This window comes from Solea solea, chromosome 1 (assembly GCF_958295425.1).
Source record: "Solea solea chromosome 1, fSolSol10.1, whole genome shotgun sequence".
Taxonomy (NCBI): Eukaryota; Metazoa; Chordata; class Actinopteri; order Pleuronectiformes; family Soleidae; genus Solea; species Solea solea.
Window position 1 is genome coordinate 30,655,145 of NC_081134.1, and position 23,619 is coordinate 30,678,763.

The window sequence follows — 23,619 nt, forward strand, 5'->3', positions numbered from 1 at the left end:
CGAGTGTGAACACTGTGGCCACCGCTGAGCTTTTGACACTTTGCGAGATCACGATGACATCTCTAAAACACATACTCCCGCTGAACTGATTACAAATCAAAGCCATGTAGAACACTCATTCATTCGTTTTCAAAGCTGCGTGTGAAGCCAAAGCAAATTAACAAGACTCCCCATTTTTTTTTTATTGACCTGCGGGAAATTAAAGTGTTACGCGCAAACAATGCTAATGTGGCTGCAGGCGACTAGGGGTTGCACGTCACGTCATTAGTCCTCACACATGTTCCTGCAGAGTATTCAGAGGAGCAAAGGAGGAGAAGCAGACGTTCTCCATAATGTTGTTGATCTTAACATGTAGGTGTGATGAAGTGCAATTGTGACTCTATAAAGTCTAGAGATTTAATTTTTGAAAGACTCAAAGACTTCTAGAAGATCATCAAGACGAGTAGCTCAGTCCATCACAAGATGACTTGTATCTCTGAGGTTGTGAGTTCAAATCTTAAAAAAGAAGTGATTCTTAACCAAAACAGAACTTGAAAACATGAACGAAGAGTGTAAAAATAGCTTGTGCTGTCTGAGGTTATGAGTTCAAATCTCATTCAGATGTTTTTTTTAGTTCAAGATTCAATGTGAAGCTCCAAGAAAACATGAACAACAGTAGGAGCATGTACTGTAGCTACGTGGATGAAAACACTGCTGTGAAGTTCTCATGTCGTAGGTTCCATCCTTTTAAAAGAACAATAGAATTTTAATTTCAACATCCAAATTGAAGATTGAAAGGAGACGAAAAGTCCCAACTGCACAAGGAATTCATGGTGTGGTGGCTTTGTTCACAACCATAAATAAGGTTGTTCAGTCTACAAGGTGGCAAGTTTGGTTCCACAACCATACAATTGCTCTGAACCCTATTAGCCGGATGGTTTTCCAAAGAAAACTAAATAGTAATTTCAATTTGTGTATCTCGTTCTGTTTGACTTGTAGATCTGAAACATGGGATCCAATTCTAAAAAAGCACCTGGACCTTTAGAACCTAATTATCCTTATTAACCACTAAAAAACTCCAAGACAAATATCTTGGTCTACCAGACATGGACTTGAAGGTCTAAAGTTGAAGGTTCAAGCAAGTGGCTCATTTGTTCTCAACCTCAACCATGTAATTCTGATAAAACACCTTAGAAGCACTCTGTAAGATGTTGAGTTGTCGATTTTAAAAGTGGAACAGTGTTTGCGCAGGTAGCTCAGTTGAAAGACTCAGAGAATTTTAAGAACTCTGACCAAGATTAAGAACGCCAAGAAACATTAGGTTTTTTTGTAGTTCACGATTCAATTCAATGTAAACAGTCAAAAGTTCAAAGAAAATCCAAAGAAGTGTAGGAGCTGGTAGCTCAGTGGATAAGAAGTTAAGTTCTGACGTCAGAGGTTCAATTCTCATTCTCATTAGGAACAAAACATTTCCAAAGTTCAACATCAACAAAGCAAAGATTGAAAAGAAGACGAAAAGTCCCAAATATAGCAGGAATTCATGGCGTGGTGGCTTTCTTCACAACCATAAATCAGGTTGTTCAATTCCACAACTGCTTGGACACAGGCGGAGCGTCGAGTCCAAGACGGGCCCAGTGTCCGGCTCGATTGTGTTTTGCAGCTTATATGACATGAACATTGGACATGAAGATAAATATGTCCACTGACTCTGTAAACAAATATCTTATTTCTTAGTGTTTGGTGTTATTTTATAGCTATACAGTAGTTATCTGAATATTATGTCCGGTTTACAGAATCGATTGATTCTGCAGATGAAGGGTTCCCTCACTTTCAAACCCAAGATAATGTTAAGAAGGATGAGGAGCATCTTCCTTCAGTCAGTGTAAGGTATGTTATCAGTCAGTCTATAATCTCTTGACAGTCAGTATTTGTGAGCAGAAATATCTGCACTTGAGGTGAATAACTGCTATGTTTTACACAGCCGTACTGAACAATTCAACTGTTAAACTTGAAATGTACAATATCATTTATTTTCTTGTGCAGGTTTGTTTCGTTTCATTCAGATCAAAGCTGCAGAGCCAGAGTCGTCTCAGACGCACACTGAAAACAGCAGGAGTTCACCACACTTTTGTTTGACTCGACAATAACCCACTGAATCATGGTGTCTCTCACACAGTTTCTTCCTGTGACTTTATGTGACAGTATTGAAATGAATACAGCATGTATATCTGTTCATCTTTTATTATTATTCATTTATTTACTCTTCAGTTTGAACCAGCAAGTATTGAATACTTAATAGTATGAGTGACATGTCAGACCTGGAAGGAAACTCAGAGGTCAGGTATGAAACCAGTGTGAATATATATATATATATACATATATATATATATATATATATATATATATATATATATATATATATATATATATATATATATATATCTACAGAAATTCTCTCCTTTTTAAGGATTATGGAACTGAACACTGGACTGAGCTACTTGTCTTGCTGGTGTTCTTAACTTTCTTAAATTAACTCACTATCTCAGGACCTGCAACATTTCATAAAGCTTTAGATTGTTTGCGCTGAATATTGGACTTTTAAAATCACACATACAGTACATTTTAAGCTCAGTGTCGAAAACACATCTATTTTACATGTTTGTTATTGTAATCATAATACTAATAATAATAATTCATTTAATTATGTATTTTAGCTCTAAACACCGTCATGACAAACAAAGCAAAGACGTTTTTTTGAAGTCATATCATAGTATAGTATAGGATATGTTATTTCACAAAAGTGAGACAGGCAGTGAGACAGGTAGCATTCATCAGAACACAGATTGGATGCTACGGTGCTCGGCGTAAATCTCCTTTTATTTGCCTTGAATTGTTGAGATCAGACAGGAAGTTGATTCAATGCAAGGTGAGTGACCTTGTTAATGAAGCTCTAGTTTATTTTAGTAACGCATTTATACTGAGTTCATTTTCGACAAGTTCCGGTTTAGTGGAATGTTAGCTGTTCTTTGTAGAAGCTAGGCTATTTAACCAGTGAATGTTATTGCTAACTCTCCACTGTAAGCTTCACGATAACTCACGTTAACTTTGCACTTCCATTAGGAACAGTACCAAAATAAGGGGCCCCAACTGTTCCATTTCTTTGGTACTCTTCCCTTTGCGTACGAGAGTAACGTGAGTCGATTAGGCGACAGAAAACCATCCCTCGCCTGCGACCTGTTGAGTTGATGCCATGGTCGCAATAGACTTTTTTTTGTTCGTCTTGGGCCATGACAAGTTTCGTGAAATATGGTGGAACTTAGCCTTTCCCTTATTTTAAATAATTTTTCACCATTTATGATTGTCGTGCCAATTTTCATCCGTTTTCACCCATGTGCAGTGCCTCAAAAACGCAATCCTTTCGGAAGTAATAAGGGCTTTGCACCACTGTGTGAGGGCTCGGGCCCTAATTAAAAAAGTTGATCCACTCTCTTGAAAACAACCAGTTAATCAAGTTGAAGCTATAGCCATGGCAAAAACTGCTATCATGGAGGTGCTATCTGGTGTTTACACCTAAATTGCCAATTTCACATTGTGTAGAGAGAGAGAGAGAGTGTGGCCATTATTCCCAAAGGACAGCTGTGTATGCGGGTATGTGAAACATGGAGCAAGTGCAGTACTGATTTTGTGCCATGCATCTAAGGTTCAATTAGATTAAACTTTGAACTCACACACAGTGACCGCTGCCAACACAACTCCAGTGGGATTGTGGTATGTACGGGGTATGCAATTACTTCAGCTGCCATTTCCACCAAGAGAATAAAATGGTGAAAAGGGAATTTTGTGCATCCATCGTAACTGTATACTCTCTGATACTGGAACTTGAAAAGTGATGAAGTGTGGCTGGAATATCAGAGAGGATGAAGACACAAAGTTAGAACAATTCAGTTTGAAAGATCCAACATCTTCTTTATGAACAAATGTGTCTGGTCTGAGACTATTATGGGCTTTAGATTGCCCTGAGTGAGCTGTTTCTTGAAAAACACATTTTTTCTCATTTGAGATTTCAACAAAGCCAAACAAACAAACCATTGTCACCTCCAATGTCTCTCCGAAGACACTGGCACATAAAAACTTGTGTGCATGGATGTCCTACCTTCATACAGCCAATCACTGAGCCCATTGAAGATGACTCCCTCCTTGCCAGTGGACACCAGTCGAATGGAGCGGCTCTCGACTGTCGAGCGATAGTAGATGTTGTTCTCAAAAATGAAGATCTATAAAGGCCAGGAAGACAGGAAATACTCTTTCATTGCAAGATAAAAAATACACCGTCCTCAAACATGGATGGATATCCAGGATAAATAGCATGCATGCAGATTCTGCTCGGCTTAGTTGTCCTCGGGAGAAACACTGAATTCCTATGAGCTCTTGTTGTTGACCTGTAGCTGATCCTAAATGCCAGTCCTCCAACAGCGAATACACAGTTAAATATTCTAGTATCATCATTTCAGACTGAGGACAGTCTGGTATTCATGCTGACACTTTATATTCCACATGGGAAACCTGAGTGAGGCATGCTATCACACACAAGATAAACCATGACCTAAAAAAAAACATGGTGCTTTTTCACCTGCCACTCACAAGAGATCAGTGCTCACACTTGCAAAAGCACCTTTTGATAAATCGGAAACTAACATTTTTGACAAAAGTACGGAGAAAAGGGGGACTGACGAGTGGGACCTTTTCATTTTCTGATAAGATGTCAAACCTTGGGACCACATTTTGACTTTGACACTCTCCACCACAGGACTGCGGGGCTTTCACGATAACTGAAGGTCAGCTCTTTCATTACAGGGAATAATAGATCGTCAGCACCCATGGTGAGCGTGCGAGTGCTCTTGGGGCTGGAATTTTAAAACATTACATCCATAATGCCCTGCTAGAATCAATCTCAGGCCATTACAGAAAAGGACTCACTCAGGAGCTCAAGGATTGCAAAGACTCTTGGCCTCAAGCTGGAAACCCGATGACAGTTTATAGAAGAGTTTTTAAAACCTTGTTCACTCTGATCTAAATGATACACCAAATACTGGCTGTCCACGATTGCTGCACGTCCTGCAGTATGAAAAGCAAAATCCTTAAAACCTTAAATCAACTAGAAAGCAACTTGACATTTTATAATTTGCACCATATCTACAAACACTTCTCATCCTTGAGTCCCTGTAAGGGTAAAAAAAAAATCTGTCACTGTCAGCTTTTCTTAAGGATGGGACGCATAATCATGTGATTTGGAGTCACGTCACCGCCAGTGCAGATGGAGTCTATGTAAAGACGCAAATCTAGGCCACTGCACAGAGAGAAGACCTGGCCCTGTTCTGCGAAGCAAGGAAGATCTTGACATTTTTCCCTCTGAATATTTGGAGTAAACTCCAGAGCTCCCAGTCTCTTTCCAAGTAGCTCGCCAAAGGTTTCAATAATTGAATAAAAACCTGCTCAAACCTCAGAGGTGTCCCGCCCCCCTTCTGACACTAAATGATTATTAGTTGTCAATCAAACATCTGCGCTGCTGTCATCTTGATGAGTGAGTGGTGTTGTGAGTAGGGCAACAACAACTGCACATACAGAAAATTAGAAATATTAGAAAATACAAGAAAAACATACTATATTGTACATGTGAAGTGATACAGTGACATGTGGGCAGACAATAACCAAATAAAAAGCATTGTTTTGTTTGCGACGGGACTAATAAAAACCACAAAAAAACAAAACGCACATGGAGGTGAATTAAATAGCATTTTTGTTGTTGTGTTTATTGGAAAATGTGAGTAGTGGACACCATCGTTTTGTAAATGTCCAGGCAAAACAAGCTCTTTCAGTGTGTTTGGGTTAAAATAAGCTATGAGAACAAATGTTAAAAAAACAAAACAAAACTCGAGTGGCTCTCGGCCCATTTTCATTTTGTCAAAGTCTCACTCAGAAAAGAAAAGGTTGGAGACCCCTGCTCTAGAGCATCTGAAGCTTTTGTTTGGTTGTTTTTTGCTTGAGTTGATAAAACCCCAAATTTACAACTGTAAAACAGCCTAGCTGTGGTATCTGTGTTGTTGTTTTTTTGCCGTAGCTTAGATGCATGCAAGATGATAGCATAATATGTTAAGATTATCTTACCTCTGGTTTAATTTCTAGCTGTGGCTCATTCTGTTTAGCCTATCAAAGCTAGAATTAGCATTCTTACAGCGCTAAAACAAAGCTGCTTAGTCTTAACTGAGTGGTTTGACACATTTGGCATGCTAATGTGAGCGCCACAGCATACCAGTGTTAGCTCTGGTTTTGTTTATAGTTGTTCCTCATCTTCTTTAAATACTAGCCTCGCTAAACTAAATGTAGGATGCTTACAACATTAAAATAAGTGCCTGGTTTTCTCTACAGTTGTTGCCCTTGCACTTGTATACGTATTAGCCAAACCAGCTCAATTTTGCATAACATTGTGTGATTGCTGAATAGGCTACATCTTAGTGTGATGTATTCTCAAGCACTTTGCTTAAAATTGAGGCTAATGGACGCGCAGGAAGGCCTGTATTACAAACAGGAGACAGGAGAAATGACTTCCTCTCTCAGTCTTTCTCACAGACTCTCGTGTAATTCAAGGGTTAGACCTCCTGGGGCTGAGTGTTTCAACCTGCATGAATATGTGTCATCAACAACAAAAGCATTGGAAGAACCTTTAAAGAGAAACATTCCTCTGTAAAATGTTATGCTATTTGCATGTTTAACAAAAAGCTTAACATCGCTGCCCTGCTGTGAGTGTAAATACGGGGATGCACTGTTTGTGCTTTGGAGGGTTTAATCAAGGGATATTGAAAGCGGTGGACTGATTTATGTACATTAGACGTCTAATTAGGACGACACGTGCGTTGGCTTGCAGACGGTGTTAGCTCGTTTCATGTGATGGACATCTTTCAAGACGACCTTCACTTTGTCAACAGAGGGCGTCTGGATCTTCAGGGACACCAGCTGCCGCCGAGTTTGCACACTAACATAACTCCAAGTGAAACTACTTCCTGACAAATGGTGGGAAACTCGAGGCTATATCAGTTTAGCGTCTGTGTTAATTAATCCGCTGACGAGATAACAGGTAATTAATAGCATTGTGCTGCAGGACGCAATCACTTACAGTCTGTCTGCCCTGCAAACCCACAGACTTGAGCTTATTAATGCTCTGGCAAGTTGAGCGACAATGGAGGCGGAGGAGGATGACTCATCCTGGAAGAGTTTGCGAGGGGCCAGTGCTTCCAGTGATGCAAACAATGGTGTTTAATTTGAATTTTGTTTACTGGGAAATCTCATAGGATGCACCCTGGGGGGGGTGGACTGTGTGCATGCACCGTTTTAAGGTCACACACATGTTCCATACCCAAATAGAGATTAACATAGAGTCTGGATACAGGAGACTTGTTCTGCCTGGAATTGGAAGCCAAAACGATGTGTTTCCTTTACAGCACATCCCATAATCCCATAATCCTGTGTGTACTGAACGTAACGGAGCATTCTCCCATGATCCTCGTCAGCTCGTAAAGTGTATTAGGTACACGTTACACACTCAATCACTGGTCAATCTATCACATGAAGCAGACCACTGAAACAGTCACTGGAGGAGGCGAACAGCAGATATCGTCGTATTGATATATTCACACTTTTACACAGTGCATCGTCTTCCGCCTTCCGCGTTTGTGTCGAAGTGAAACAAACACCTTCTGGACACTAACCTTAGGTACTATAAAACATCTGCCATTTATTTGCTGAAATGACACTGTGGTTTGACAAAGAGCGCTTGAATGCATCATTAGCTCTGTATAAATTGCCGATCTCATTTCAGGATGAGCAGTAGGTTCTATGGCTGTACGTATGTTGAATTCTTCTTTTATAGTATTGCTTATTCTAATCTTAAGGAGCCACTTCAATAGGGCAACAACCTTGGAAGGATTTGCATCTGTTCAAAGACGAACACAGGAAACTAAATGTAAAAAAAGAAGACTGAAAGTTTCTCTAACCCATATTTTTTATGTTGATGGTCAGTGAAAGAGATGAATTAAACCTTCTTTTCCATTCACTTTAAGCTCTATGGAGCATTATTGCCTCTTTCAGTTTATCTTTTTGCAACTTAACTGCTTTGGGTTTATTCTCTATACTTCCATCGTCAATGTCAAAGCCAGGTGCCTTCAGCTGAAAAGCAATGAAAAAAAAAGCTTTCTGCCCCTGCACTAAATGACAGAGTGACAAGCAAAATACCTTGTATTTCTCACAGGAATTGGGTGCAAAGCAAAAACAAGACTAGAAAGAGAAAAAACAAAAACTTGAATTCAAATGTGTGATGTAGAAAACATGTTTACCATATCAACCGTTATAAGGCGGGCTGTCAACATTGTGGGGTACAGACAAAAGGACACACTAAGGATATTTAAGTTTTCATTCCAGCTTCACCCATCAGGCGACCAATATTAAGTCTGATGGCCAAGAAGCCCCCCCACCCCCCAAATATAATTAGTTCCATCTGCTATAAATATAATACAGGCAGTGAAGGACGTTGCACGTCCTATACCTTGGCTGTAATATATGATTTGTTTTGTTGAGCTCAGCGATGGTGAGGATGGACAAAAGGGTTTGGGGCTAAAATAGCAAACGTTAAAGTCACCTTTAGCTGCCAAGGGATAAAAAAAAGAAAAAAAAAGGGCCAGTGTTTGAGAATTAAAATGTCCAAGATGTGAAATAAGAAGAGCAGTAACTGGGGCAAGGACGAGGTCATGCCATGCGCCGCAGGAAGCTAATCTAAGCGAGTGAAAGTACTGTATATGTAATACCAGTGCAACCTACAAATAACAGTAATTTAGAGCGTGTGTCTTGTTCTGGGGAAATCACAGTAATCCAGACCGGAGACAGCGAAAGGCTTGGATTTAAAAGTTCCACATCTGCTTTAGATGAGACACGGCTGATTTTTAGCAACAAGGCTCGAATGAAACACAGGACGACAGGAGTCCTCTTGAACCTCTTGAAAGGTTGTCTGCTGCCAGCCTTTTAGTTGTTCAATGGGCAGCATTAAGTGTTTACAGTCCTTGTTTGTGGAACATTGTGTCGGGGGAGCTCGGAACATGGCAAACTTTGAACACACAGTAATTCTAAAATGTACCCTTTTTGTTTGAGAAAAACAAAAATTCCACTTTTGCCTTAATCAAAAGAAGATTCTGGTAAACAAGTGAAGAAGTGAACAGCAAGAAAAACATGAGTGAAGGCCGGTCCAAATGTATGCTCTCTTAGCTCAGGACTGAATATTTTTTTAAATTCTTAAAATCAGGGAAATCATTGACATCAAATTCAAGGACTTTTCAAGGACTTTCCAGGACCAATTTTTTTCTCAAATTTAAGGACGGAATGTGCTGACACAGCTTAAGACGAACTTGTAAGAGCTTGTCTTCGTCCATGATGGCGTCCACTTTTATTGATTTGCAGCATGCTCTGCATCTGGACATCTGGTGAAAGTCAGTCTTTGTAATTTGTCTTTGGTGAGACAGAGCTCTCGGAACTTTCGCTTGCTCTCTTGCTAAACTTTACTCGCTCATTGTTCTGCGCGGAATCTCACGCCAATGGTGGAGAGAGAGAGAGAGAGAGACAGTGAACAGTGTCCACTCCACATTTGACCTAGTCTACGTACATCAAGCAACGCTTAACGTTTAATTGTGCTTTGAAATGCAGCTATTCCTTTTAGCCATTGACTGGTCTCCATTTTTATCGATCTGTTTTCAGTGAAAAGACGAGTCAGTGAATTTGTGGGAATTTGTAGCTTCTCACCAGTTGCTGACCCTGGGGTCCCCAGCCCGCGTACTGCAGCTGAGCATTCCGCACCTCGGGAGGGTTCAGGTTCCACGTCTCCCTGGGGAGCAGAGATGGGGGGGGGGGGGTAGACGAGGGGAAACAAACAATTCCGTGAGACAGAGGACACGTTTGCACAATTTAACAGCCGCGCTTCGAGCGCCCGCAGTCGCACGGGAACAAGTGTAGCGCGTCTGAGAACAAAGGTTTAAGTGTACCTATAAATACCGGCGCTCAGTAGCGGTGTCACCTCTCCTTATTGGGGGAAAAGTGCTGTGCAGTGCAGGCTGCAGAATTAGAGGTGCCACTGCCTCTATGTCTTTGTCTGGAGCTGAGGATGAATGAGGTCATCAGCACAGGTGTAGGTTGTTGGAGCTTTTTTTTTTTATTTGTTTGTTCGTTTCTTCTAGCATGCTACCACCGGGGGGCAGCACACAAATAGATTTGAGCAGCAAGAGTTGCTGACAGTGCTGACTTCTACTGTGAGCTGGTGTGGCAGTCATTTAAAAGGGAGGTGTCGACTGAAGGCAGAGAATAAACACAACGCAGATAATAATCTTCCTCATAAGTGAATCATGCCTTTCTTTCTTTGGGCGGGTGAGAATTTGATGTCACTTTATAATCAGTTTTCTACACTGGCGTGTAAACAAACTGCATGTTTCCAGCTGAGGAGACAATTTAAATGCACACAAAGTGGTACCAATTTTGAGCTCAGTGTGTCTTTGTCTCCTCATTGTTTTTTTGATTAATCTTCTACCGCTTTATCCTCCATATGAGAGTCATTGACACCTACGGTCAATTTAGAGTGTCCAATTTGCGTAATCCCCCCCACAATCTGCATGTTTTTGCACTGAACCTTGCCAAATATGCAACATAGAACAATTAAATGTTCATTTAATACAAATCAAAGAGAATGAGCCGAACTATTCAGCTCTGAAAGACACAAAAAAAACTTGTTCATTCTCAAGTGAATTGACGGAACAGTCTGTGTCTTTATTAGCATTTTCTCGGTGCCTCGCAGCAGATTTTTTTAACAATCTGTCTGTTGGCCCTCGGTCTCGACTCAGAGGCAGCGTTGCCATCTAATTGTGTCTGAAAGGCTCCTGACATAATCTAACGGGACAAACATGCGTGAGGATGTTAAGACGAGTGGCTGCCAGGTCACGGACCAATTAATACCCGTTTGATCTCTCAGATAACGTCAGTCGAGACCGTGTTTGAGGTTTGCCGCCCAGAGTGAGTCGTGGGCAGTAAAGTCAGGGGAACATAATGAGGCGGGAGCAGCGACGCCCCGTCGTCTACTTACGGAGTCTCCAGACTGCAGATGATGTAGAACGCTGTGTAGGAATACTGGTACACCTGGAGGAGGAGGAGAGGAAGAGGAATCACTTATAGCAGCACTTAGCAGGAGCATTAAATCTGACATTAACCAGCGGCCACACACAATGAGGTTGTGAGGCTGGTGTTCAGTCTGTGGCTTTTAAAGCCACCGAACCACAGGTGATGATACGGCAACATGTGACGTTTGGATCCGGGTGAGAGACACAAACTGTGAGCCGGAAAAAGGTCGTCTTGCGGCGAGAAAAAAAGCAGCAATATTCTAAAGATATCGTAGACTTAAGCAGGCGTGGACTTTACGAGGCAAACCTTTTGTTAAACACCTGTTTTTTCCTTCTGTCCCTGTCCCAGTGTCTAACTTCCAAGCAGCTTCATGGAAATGGCAGCTTGCAAGGCAAAGTGTTGAGAATATAAACCCTAAACTCTTTTATTTGATTCTTTATGTAAAATATTATGGGGGGGGGGGGACATGAGGGTCAAAAACATGAACAAGAAGCACTATCCTGCCTTCCTGTCATCTAAAATTACTATATATATTGTTTTTAACAGTCTTGATCTGCAATGTTTGTGTGTTTTCGTCCTCCGCGGCCAAATCTACTTTTTCTATTTTTAGTGGGAGCTGCTGTGGATTTGCTCAGCTATAAATCCAGGAAGAGCGAGTTGATGGATAAGACGCGTCAAATACTGGTCTCGATGACTCGATACCGCACGATGACGCAGATATCAGCCCTTTGTTGTCCCCCCCCCCCCCCCCTTTTTATTTATCTGAAAAGAAGTCCACACACAGCTGATACGATCACTGCAGTGTGCATTGCTCACAGCATCTGCTCAGAGAAGCACTTGTGTGATATTTAAGCTTAAGTTTTTTTGACCACAATCAGATCTAACACTGACACTGCATATCGTATTGGCACAACGTTCTCTAATTATACAGTTTCAGACAAATAGTTTTTCTGTGTGTAATGTTGTGCCTGCTATAAATGTAGCGTTTATGAAGCAGTGTAGGAAGAAAGTAATTTAATACCCACGAGGCTCACAATCACATTCCTGTGGAGATGGATTTTCACGTGCGTTAATGTGCGAACGCTGTAGTTATTGCGACCAGTCGCGGTGTGTTACGCGTGCTGTCGAGGTGAGCTGTGTGTGCATTCACTACAGTGAGTGTATACATGTATATATATATATATATATATATATATATATATAGGAGGGAATGACTGTCATCTATCAAGGTGATGGAGGGTCTGGACGGAATAATAAATGCAAACACGCCGGCACACGCTGCTCACATCTTCCCAGTCATCGTGAGCAATAACAAAAGGTTGAATCCCAGCCGTGATTCTTCTGACACAAAGTCCCTGCGCTGACACAGCGTGAGGCAAACACACAAGGCAATGATTCAGTTTTCCCCTGATCTGGTTTTATAGTGTGAGCTGAAATGGTTTGCAGGTGCCTGCAGAGATGAGCTGATGTATTTATGGGACACTTGTGCAGAAATGACACATTCCCAGCCAATGGTCACCGCCCCCCATGCCCTCCCTCCACCCCTCCCTCCCCTGTGTGCTGATTTCACCTTCCTCTGTGTGAGCCCACGCGGCCACTGAGGGGGTTTGTTTGTGTTTTTTTTTCCCGTGTTCCCCTCGCTGCAGTTCCGCTCGGCTGTGCTGGACCCGGTCGCCATTGCTTACAGGCAGCGGTGTGCGGCGGGCCTTCGCACACCACCGTGATTACTTTCCCCTCCCCTCCTCCCCGCGTTCGCTTCCCTGCAAGCCCATAATCACGCCAACTCCCCCACCCTCCCGCCCTCCCTCCCTCTGCCAACCCCAGTGGAGGCGGCTGACATATTTAGCTGTCACTTTGCTAATTCAAAAAACAAGCAAACAAATGAGAAGCTCACCGGTGCGACGTTGTAGGCCAGCAGCACATGCTTCATGTCAGGCGACACCTCGTACTTGCTGGCTTTGTACATTTCCTGAGGAGCAGAGGCAGATAGAGGAGGAGGGGGAAGAGGAGACAAAAAGATGAGACCTTTAACCATGCGTGGTATTTCTTTCATTAGACTAGTCATTAAACGGGCTTTATTTGACGGATTGCTCGGCTCCTGCAAGCAAATGGGAGCTGCATTAATCTCTGCAACGGGACTGATTTGATGGCGAACATAATGTTGTGTGTCGTCACCCGAGCTGCTGCTGCCGCTGCTGCTATATCTCCATCTCAACATTTCCACACACAACCCAGAGTGTTAACTACGCTCACATTTCACAGCAGTAATGGATCAAATGGGCTTCGGGGTGCTTTGATTTGCTGACATAAAAAGAAAAGTTTTAATTGAATTGAATTCCTGGGTCAGAAACGACGACTTCGATACTCACAAACTTCTTGTTATGAACCAGGACGGTCTTCTCGTCGGCGTCGACGTTGTACTTGACGACGTCGCCGTCGCGGTTGCGGTACAACAGCTCGTGGCCTGCGAGGAAGGAGGAGACGGAGGAGACGGAGAGAGAGAGAGAGAGAGTTTGTGATTAAAAGTGGGAAAGAAAACAATGCTTATACTTGACATTAACCCTTAGTGCTCAGGTGCAGCCATGGTAAATTACCGTGGGAATAATACACAACTCCTTATATGGACATCCTGGGTTTACAGGTCACATATTCAGGCGTTTTGTCTTCTTACGTGTTGTTGAGTCAAAGTTACAATATTAGAGAATCTTTTTCTTCATAAAAACGAGCCAAGCGAACTTTGAACTGTAACGTATTTCCAAATTTAATACAAATTCACTCCGATTTTAAACATTTTTAGTACTTTTTTTGCTCAGGTGTGTTTATATAGTTGGTGAAAATTCATCAGATTGCCTAAGTTGTGCCGAAAAAAAGATATAAGACACTATGTATTGCACATTATTCTTATCCCCTCTGTACATATTGTACGTTTAAACATAGTAATGGAAAAAAGCAGCAGTGTTCTAAGGGTTAAAAAGGGCAACAGTGGAATATCCAGTCCACCTTGTTTACAGTCAGAGCAGCAGAGAGGAATCACTAAACCGAACATATGAACAAACGCAACTCGGTGACGTGAGAGCATGAACCCATTTTTATACAATGAATTCATCTTGTTCTCCTGACATCTGATTAACAATGTCACGGGGTTAAATTGTGAATGTTATGGTTTCTCCCTCTCTACAGGTTATAGAATGTTTGAATGTGTTACATAACAGCAGCTGCGGTGATTAAATAAAACAAAAACCAAAAAAACAAAACAAAGACTGTTCAATGTTAATGACGTTATTAGCCATATAGCCCGAGCTTTGAAAGCATCATTACATTTGAGCAGATGCCACTGTTTTTATTACCTATTTAATATCAACGGCATATTCAATTAGGTTTATTATAACAATAGGCTTTTTTTTCCTTTTAAGTTAATGAGTACAACTCTATCAACAGGTCAACTCACAGCAATAATACACTTGGTAAACTATTACGTTTCCACACTTAGATGGATCTTTTTTGAATATTGCACTTTGTTTTCTGGGGAAAATTTGAATGTAATTTGTTATTTTGTCCCGTCTGTAACTCTGGTGATAATATTGACACTGGAATAAAGACATTTTATTATGAAATGAAGAGTTAACGCACCAACAGGTGTTAGTTAATACACACATCTTACATATTAGATCCAGTTGAAACATAAAAGTAAGTAAAAGTAAACTCTGATTCTCTGTTTCTGGACCAAAGCAACATGAGGCGATGAGGAGCAGGGGGCTGTGTGTTATTTCGAAGCTGAGGGACAATCGATCAGACACCATTTAACAAACATTGAGCATGGTCAACAATTTGGAAGGTCCTTAACACACACACACACACACACATACGGCAGAAACGGCTGCTGTTCGGAGCAACGGGTGTCGAATGAGTCGACCCAAAGACACTAACAGAAGCTGATGACAGAAAAACAACAAGCGGGCGCTGATGTCCACCTCAACACGGTGAAGGTTTCATCATCTATTGTTAAAGAAAACTCGCCACAAATCGGCTTAAACGTGCGCCCATTTACCTCAAAGTGTGTTTCAGTAGTGCTTGTTCAGAAAATGTTGATCGGTGTTTTTCAAACCCAAAAATGATTCCGTTTTTAATGATTTCTTTGTCATGTGGAGCAAAGACACCAGAAAATATTCACATTTAAGAAGCTGAAAAATCAGCTTGTTTTAATTATTAAAAGAAACAACAACACTCAAACCAATTAATGGATTATCGAAATAGTTGACAATTAAGTCCTCGTTTCAAGTGCTTATATCGCATTGTCATATTGTGACAGTTGATTTTGATGATGTATTAAAAGACTAATGAATCCAAAAGTAGTTTATACAGCCATACAGGCAAATTAGAATCGCTTGTATTAATCTAATCTAATCTACTCTGAAAGCCAGACAACTCAGAGAGAAAGCAAGCAACATGTGAAGATCACACACCTCCTGATCAAAATGGGATTTGAACCAACGTGCAAGGTGACGGTGCCGACCACGGCGCCGAGGAAAAAAAGAAGGGTGAGGAAATCTCACATTTGAAAAAGCTAATCTAAAGTTTTTGCAGGATACTGCATGTCCATCTGAGACCCCATTACTCATAATGAGCAGCTGATAGAGAGCTTATATCGTTTTTTTTTCAGGGGGGAGCAGAGTGAGATTAATCCCACGGAGAACTTTCAACAAAGGATTATGTGAAGAGCTCTGGAATATGACCTAAAAATGACCGGCTTTTGGATGCATCTAAGAAGCAAGAAGTTCTAGCACAAACACATCTGAGTCCAGCCCCAGGAGGAAATCGTTAAAGGCAGCCATTACGAGTCAGATGCAGCTCCCCATCCATCAGGCCTTTATCAGGACGAGTAAGCTAAATACAGCAACTGCCCTTTTTCAACCTTCAATCCATCTGTGTCCGCTCTGTCTTGCTGCTTTACTGACCCATAGGCGCACAAGCCAACCGCGCTACTTGGCGAGCTAATTAGAAACCCGGGGATTGTTTAGCGGCGCGCTTGCTATCTGCTAGCATATCTAATTGTCCATTAGCTGCAACAGAATCACCATCATAATGACTTTGATTCAGGACGTGCTCGAGAGAGAGAGCGAGAGAGAGCCGCTTCAAACCTTCTTGTTTAAGAGATAAACATCGCAAACGTGGGCCCCCTTCACGTCAACGTCTTTTGTCTTCTTTCAAAAAAGCCACCGGCATACTAACAAGGGTATAAAAACAAACGCCTCCATGGAATTTATGGTGATAAACACAGTTCCCTCCGTCATACTCTGTTATTTTAGCTTGGCATTTTGACAAACCATGTGCTTTTAGATACAAGAATGGAGGCTGTGGCATGAATGGGTTAAAAAAAAGAAAAGAAACAGCTATTACGGTGATAAATGAGTGGTCTGAGTGACTGACGGGACTTCTGTCCTCACATTCTCTGGCCTCATTTCAACCTCAAAGACCTGCATCTTTAAGGGACCCTTATCTCATCTTTTATTTCTCACCGTATTGCTAATCTTCTCCTTCATCTGCACACCTTAAGATATACCTCAGATCCTTTCAAGTGCCTCCCATCACTGGCCTCTCTCGGAGCCCACCTGCTGGGTTCATCATTTCATACCTTATCATCCCCTCCGTCTCCGCTCTCTGGCTCTCTTTTCTGCTCCATCAAAGCCACCTATTCTTTCACAGGCTATTACCCAAAAGCATTTTATGTCCTCCATTCAATCTATCTCTCTTTTTTTCCATTATATTCTTGTAATCCTGCCTTTGTTTACACACACAGAACCCCAACAATCACAAGCACACGGCGATGTTAGATAGTGAGTCGCTGCTATTCAGAGTCGTGACATGTGACATATATCAGAATCGGCATCAGTACCAGGGCTCTGTGACCCAAACTCTGGAGAGATGAGAGCTAGTAAAAAATAAAGCGGGGGCATCGATTGAGCTTAAAGGAGAAGCTATGAGATGCATTCAGGGAACCCTGGTAAATTCAATCACCTCTGTAAACACTCATGCAGCCCACAAACAAACAAATACTTGCTGCTGCTGTCACAAAATAAAATATGGAAAGCTTATTCCACTTTTCCACAGTACAGGGCGATCTTAGAGATAGCGGGCCGCTATTCAGTGTTGTCACAATTCTAATGTGACGGCATCAGAACCAGGTCTCTACGACTATACTGCCACTGTTGGTACACACAGGTGATACCCCAGGCTCCCCACCATCACCACCACGGCACGGCATCCAGCTTTGAACAAGCTGTGTAGAAGGAGCAAAGGTTTTCTCCTTCTCTCTGTTGGCCTCCCCTGTTTTTTTATTCTTTGTGTGTACCTTCATTTCTTGTGCATTAGCCCAGGGCCCTGCTTTATCCTCTGATCTACACCTTTCCATGGATGTATGTCTTATTAATACAGACTTGTGCCCAGGGCACAGCCTGAACCCAGACACACTCCAGGGAGGCAGAGGGAGAGCCATGGAGAGGGGAGTGGGAGGCAAAATTTATGTTTTTGTTTTTATTTATCATTTGAACACTTATTATCACTGTAAAGTTGCTTGTTTATATAATCATTGTGATATATTTTGTGAGGTGTTGTATGTGTTATGGTGTGCGGTGCCACCATATCTATATTTGTGACATTTTAAGCGTCAAATCAAACATCATTGGAAGGCATCTTACAAAACAAATGGGAAAAATGAACACAAAAAAAATTACGATGTGAACAAGAAAGTCGGCTTTTGTCAGACATATAGTAGAAAACAAATTGAGAGCTTCATTCATTTTACAAAAAAAGATCATTAATCAATGGGAAACAAAACAAAAGGGTAATTTCATTTTCAGCTTTTCCCAGATCACAGAGCCGACATTTAGTTTAAAATTCTCAAATTGAGTGGACAGTTGCTGTTGCCAGAGGCAAAGATAGCATGTGGAAAGTTCTGACACAGTGTGAGAAATCTCACATTGTGTGCTGCCACAATCTATGAAACGCAACATGAAATGACAATAATTAGTCAAATACATTCATCCATCCATCCATCTTCGACCACATTATCCTCCACACGAGGGTCACGGGGCTGCTGGTGCCAATCCCAGCTGACATAGGGATACAGGCGGGGTACATCGTGGACAGGTCGCCAGTCAAACATTCACTCATTCAATCACACCTCGGGCAATTTAAAGTGTCCAATTATCCCTGCTTTTTGGACTGTGGCAGGAAACTGGGAAACCTTCTTGCTCTGAGGCAATAGTGCATGCTAACTTGCTCACTTGCTTCACAGCTAACCTGTGTTGTAAATTGCCAGTCACTAGCTACGTAGCTAATTACATTGTCGACTTGCACTGCGGTTGATGAGCGGTCGGCGTTGTTTAATCACATTTGTCACATTTGACGTTGCCACTGAGGACGTTGCAGCCGATGATGTCGCTAATGACAACTTGCATTGCAGCTGATGACAAAGCTAATGATATTGCTAGCTTGTGTTACAGCTGATACCGTTGCTATCTTTTATCTTTTATCCCCTTTAACCAAACAAAGCACCAGGTACCAGGAACTATTGTACAAAAAAGCCCCATAATGTAGAGTGTCCTCCTCTATATGCAGAGGCCTAATTCAGGTCAAAAACTATGCACTCAGAGATTAGATACGCGATACATGGTCCACGATACCAATAATATCACGATAGAACAATTCTGTCATAATCGATATATTGCAAGATAATACATCGTGATGTCTGTTTCACTGAAGAAAACAAAACATTAATGTGAAAAGTTAAAAGTTTCAGGAATTCTCTATTTATTCACAACATAGAGAACAAAGTGCATAAAGTCTATGTATTGAACAAGGATGGAGCATCTCTTAATGTAGCTTTTGCCACTATTATCCCGCTGTAAACTCCCTCTTCTTCAGCCAGGTAACTTCCGCCCATGTCTACACTCATTCATTTGACCAGCGCCACCGTGAGGAGACATGAAGTATAGCGACACCTGCTGAGTGAAACTGGCAGGAACTTCTTAATTTAGAACACCTTAATTTGTTAATTAAAATATCAATAAATGCGCCGGCGATATTTTGACCCATATTTTGACCCACCTCAACTCTGCACCACTCACTGTGCCTTAGGCTTTATTAACAACTTAAAATCCTATCATGTGTAATATGACAGCTCAATTAAAAAAAAAAATAATCAGAAGAGAGCTGAAAGTGGGAGCTAATACCAAGCAGAGGAAAATGGACTCGGGGAGTGAAGTTACATTTTTACTGCACTGTAATCAATAAGGGTTCGACTTTTTACAGCGTTTTACAGCCACTCTACTCTTTGCAGTCTGCCATATCTGTTCCCACTCGTAACACAATACATAATGAATGCAGCTGTACTCACTCTGCTCAATGCATTTACTGTTATCACGAGTGTGTTTTGTACTCGGCGAGGAAACACAGTGCAGGCGTAACAGGAACATATTTTGACGGGGGCAAATAGTCTGCCCGATGCATTTTCTTTTCATATATTCTTTTTGAATGTGTAGAAGCACAGAAAATACAGACTTGTTCTCTCAATTTATGCACGATTGAACCAGGTAAGTGAGGAGAAGACTTGAAAGAAACAGAAATATGATTTTACTTCTTTAACGACCCTTACCTTCAAACCCTAACCCCCACATAATACATCACCGTGTGATTAAAAGAAATCACACTAGCTGTGATTGAAGTGGGTAGTTTCTGTGGGCTATATTGTGAGCTGCGAGGTGAGCCAGGGTTGCGGTGTTAAGTTCTGGATGAAATGGGATTTTTCTTGTCGGTTCCAGGTCATTTGTCCCTGCCCAAGGCTGCGGATGATGACTGGTGTGATAAAAGGGACAGAAGCTGCCGGCAGAGAATTATGGTGTCTGCTGGTGGCTGAATAAAATTGAGTTTCCAGTGTAGCAACAAAGCTTTAAATCTTTGCTCTGCTGGAAAAAAACACTGTGTACATGTATGTTTATTAATCTGTTCAATTGGTACATTGAACCAAAAAGCAGTTGTTTAAAATCACCATGAAATGATTCTCCAACTGAAACGGTGCTTGACTTCTAAGTTAGTTTTAGGTTAGATGTTTCAAACACTTCCAAATACAGTTGTGGTCTGCCTGGTTCAAACTAACTTCACTCCACAATTTTCCACAAAAAAAAAATCTCAAACTCTGGAGAAATGAGAGCTGGTAAAAAAAAGAAAGGAAAAGGAGCAGCTACGAGATGCATTCAGGGAACCCTTGTAAAGCTTTCAACCAAAAAACAGTTTCTCCAACTACAATTGCACTTGACTTACAGGAGCTGACAGGAGCAGCTACAAGATGCATTCAGGGAACCCTTGTAAATGCAATCACCTCATGCAGCCCACAAACAAACAAATACTTTTGTCATGTTTCACAGCAGTGGAGCGACAGTCAAATAGCCGCTACATCTAAAATGTGAGCACTCTCTTAGAGACCGACACGCACGTCGCTCAACGATGATTGTGTTCCTCCTTTTTTTCCTGCAAAAACATGTCGCATAACTTTTTCCTGGTGATGAAACACAACCAGTGGGTTCACAGGGTCACTCCCACCTTGGCTTCCAAACATTAACGTCATCCAAAAGTTAAGTTTATCTTTAACTTGTTAGCCAGTAATGTAGTTCATACAGTAGTAGGAACACTTATTAGTTGGAACCAAACACACTGGAGCCAAGTCTTCCAGTCCCTATGTTATATCCAAACTTGCTGGTTCCCTGGCCTTTGACCTTTCCCTATGTCATTTTGCTACCACACATGTGGTAATGGGTCTGTTATTTGTTTACGCTTCTTAATACTGTCATGAATATTGTTATTGTAAATGTTCTTGGAATATCACAACACTGACTCTGATGTTTATTTTTTCCCCTGGGGAATTGGGGTAGGAAATTGTTTCAGCTTTTCCATGCTTCAAACTGTTATATTACGACCGACCTTTAAAAATCCACTATCGGTTGACCTGTAATTTAACGTAGTTTATTGTGATTTATGTGTGAAATTTCACAGTGCTGTCCCGATAAACAAAGCGTGCAGACAAACGAATGGCAGAGCACACAAATGAGCACAAACCTTCAAGTATGACCCTGCTGACAAAAACAGAAGATGACCTGGGGCGACAGCCAAAGCTGCTGCTGCTGGTTACCTTTTTTTTCCCACAGTAAAGTCATTTATGCTTATCTGGAACACCTATCACTTTTCCCTCCACGCTGATGGTTCACTGCCTCTGCTTCTGGTCATTTCCGTTTCACACTCTTGAACTTCTGCCCCCCCCCCTTTTTTTTTTTGTGAGAGATCTTGATCTTGAGCAAATTAAAGGTCCGGGCAACGTCTGTGAAGTCTGTCACAAACTTCGCCCATCTCACATCAGAGATGAAGAGGGGAGACCACTCTCGTCCCTACGAGACTGACTCAAACATCCTTGAAGTTTCAACCTCCCGTCACTTCTGGTAATTTGAGGTTTCTCCCACTGAAGCTCCGCTTGACTTTTCCTCAGAAACAGACTGAAGAATAAAAGTGCTACAGTGGACTCTAATGCAGTGTTTGAACTATACGAAGAAACTTTAATACGCTGCAAGAAGCTCAATTTAAAAAAAAAAAAAGCCTCCTTGAACAAGAATTTGCATCCAATTCCAGTAAATGTTTTATTTATCATTCGGGTTACATAAATAGCTATGAGATGCATTCAGGGAACATCCTTATTATTACTATAAAATAATGTTGTTAGGTGATGAGGTTTCCTGTTGTGGCACCATCATATCTGTATTTTTGAAAATTCCAATAGATGGTTACATTTTAAGCTTGTTTTAAAAAGTGCAATGAACATAACAGTAAAACAGGTGCAGCAGCAAATAATCCTTCTGTCACACACACAGTAAAGCACCGTTGGTCGGCTTTTAAAACAAAACAATTTGAGACCTTCCTCATTCATTTTACATTGGGAAAAAAAAAGTGCTTTTTGTTTTTCAACTTTTCCCAAATAACAAAGCTGACATTTCCTATTCAGCTCTCAAATTGAGCGGAAACATTCTGGGGTTTTTTATTGCCAGAGGCAAAATATCACGTCTCAGCTGAGCACAGACAAACCTCCGGGCTCTGCTTGCCTAAAAGATTCAAATAATAACAATCATTATCACTTTTGTAGCCATTCCACGTCTAAAGCAATTTCACATGAAGTCGTTGTAAGACAATAGAACCATGTTTAACCCTCTCATGACCATTGTTGCCGTTGCGAGGCACCTTGTCGTGTGAATTCTGAAAGGTGCTCCATCGTCCAAGTTTATTCTCATACTAATTTTTATTCTTTCATGGAAATCAGTTGATTTATCTTGCTGCAAAATAAATTAGGCCCCCGACTATTCACAATCGATAGTTTGGTCCGTAAAAATGTCAGAAAATGTTGAAAAAGGCTGATTGGCGTTTGTCAAATGTCTTGTTTTGTCAACAAACCCCAAAAAAAATGATTCACTATAAACGTATTTGTATTGAGGAAGCAAAGCAACTAGAAAAATGCACATTTAAGAAGCAGAAAAATCAAATAATTATTAAGTCATTATTGAACACTCAAACTCAAACCAATGAATCTATTATCAAACTAGTTTACGATTCATTTAGTTAATCGGGGCAGCCCTAAAATAAATAGAAATATAACGTCATTGGTGAAAGTAAAATTATTGGAGTAAAAATGTAATATTCCATCACATGCAAGAATGTAAATGTCCAAGCTTTGCTCCATTTTTGCAAACAACGCCTTATTAATTCCTCACAGTCTAATGAAACAAAAACAAAATCTTCTACGCCAGGATTAATGTCACAGTAAGGTGCAGCACAAAATTGGAATCCGACTCGCAGAGTATTATGGTCTGTGGAAGCAGCTCGTTAGAGAGTACTACTTCCTGAAAAGTAAACGCTTCATCCAGCTCCACATTGTTCTTTTCAAGGCGACTCCCGGAGGAGGAGGCTAAGTGTTCTCAGAAATCCTCCATCGACTTTCATAACCCGCTTTTTTTTTTACAACCTGTAATCTCACTCGCAATTAATCCTCAGAATGAGTAAGTGTCATTGACTTGATTCGCTGCCTCTGAGGTGACAATCATTCCATCAGTATGTGCCAGCTGTTCATACGCTCCTCATAAATCCATAACCTCTGTCGCGGCACGGACAGCCTCCGCTCGCTCCACTTTACTCGCTTCCATGTGTGTTTTATGCGCCGCAGTGTTCCTTTTTGGTTTTTTGTGTGTGTGTTTGTGTGTGCTGGCAAACAACCACTGAACATGAAATGTTCATATTAATTAAGATCATTAGGGAAGTTAGTGCCTGTAAAACAGCGAACACAACAACAGCAGCAGCAGCAGCACTCTCGACAAAACTCATAAAAAAACCCTCCACATCACAGTGAAA

General features: G+C 41.2%; 1 protein-coding gene across 6 annotated transcripts in view; it reads right to left on the minus strand.

Annotated features, from left to right (window-relative positions):
• The window catches only part of dpp6a (dipeptidyl-peptidase 6a), a 268,421-nt gene that overhangs the window by 37,377 nt on the left and 207,425 nt on the right, over positions 1–23,619 (minus strand). For all 6 annotated transcript variants that reach the window (XM_058632254.1, XM_058632261.1, XM_058632266.1 and 3 more), the window contains 5 exons: positions 13,551–13,645; positions 13,076–13,150; positions 11,147–11,199; positions 9,820–9,901; positions 4,133–4,253 (listed from right to left, as the gene is read on the minus strand). In XM_058632254.1, the coding sequence (XP_058488237.1) occupies positions 4,133–4,253; positions 9,820–9,901; positions 11,147–11,199; positions 13,076–13,150; positions 13,551–13,645 (426 nt within the window). The remainder of the gene's footprint in view (positions 1–4,132; positions 4,254–9,819; positions 9,902–11,146; positions 11,200–13,075; positions 13,151–13,550; positions 13,646–23,619) is intronic.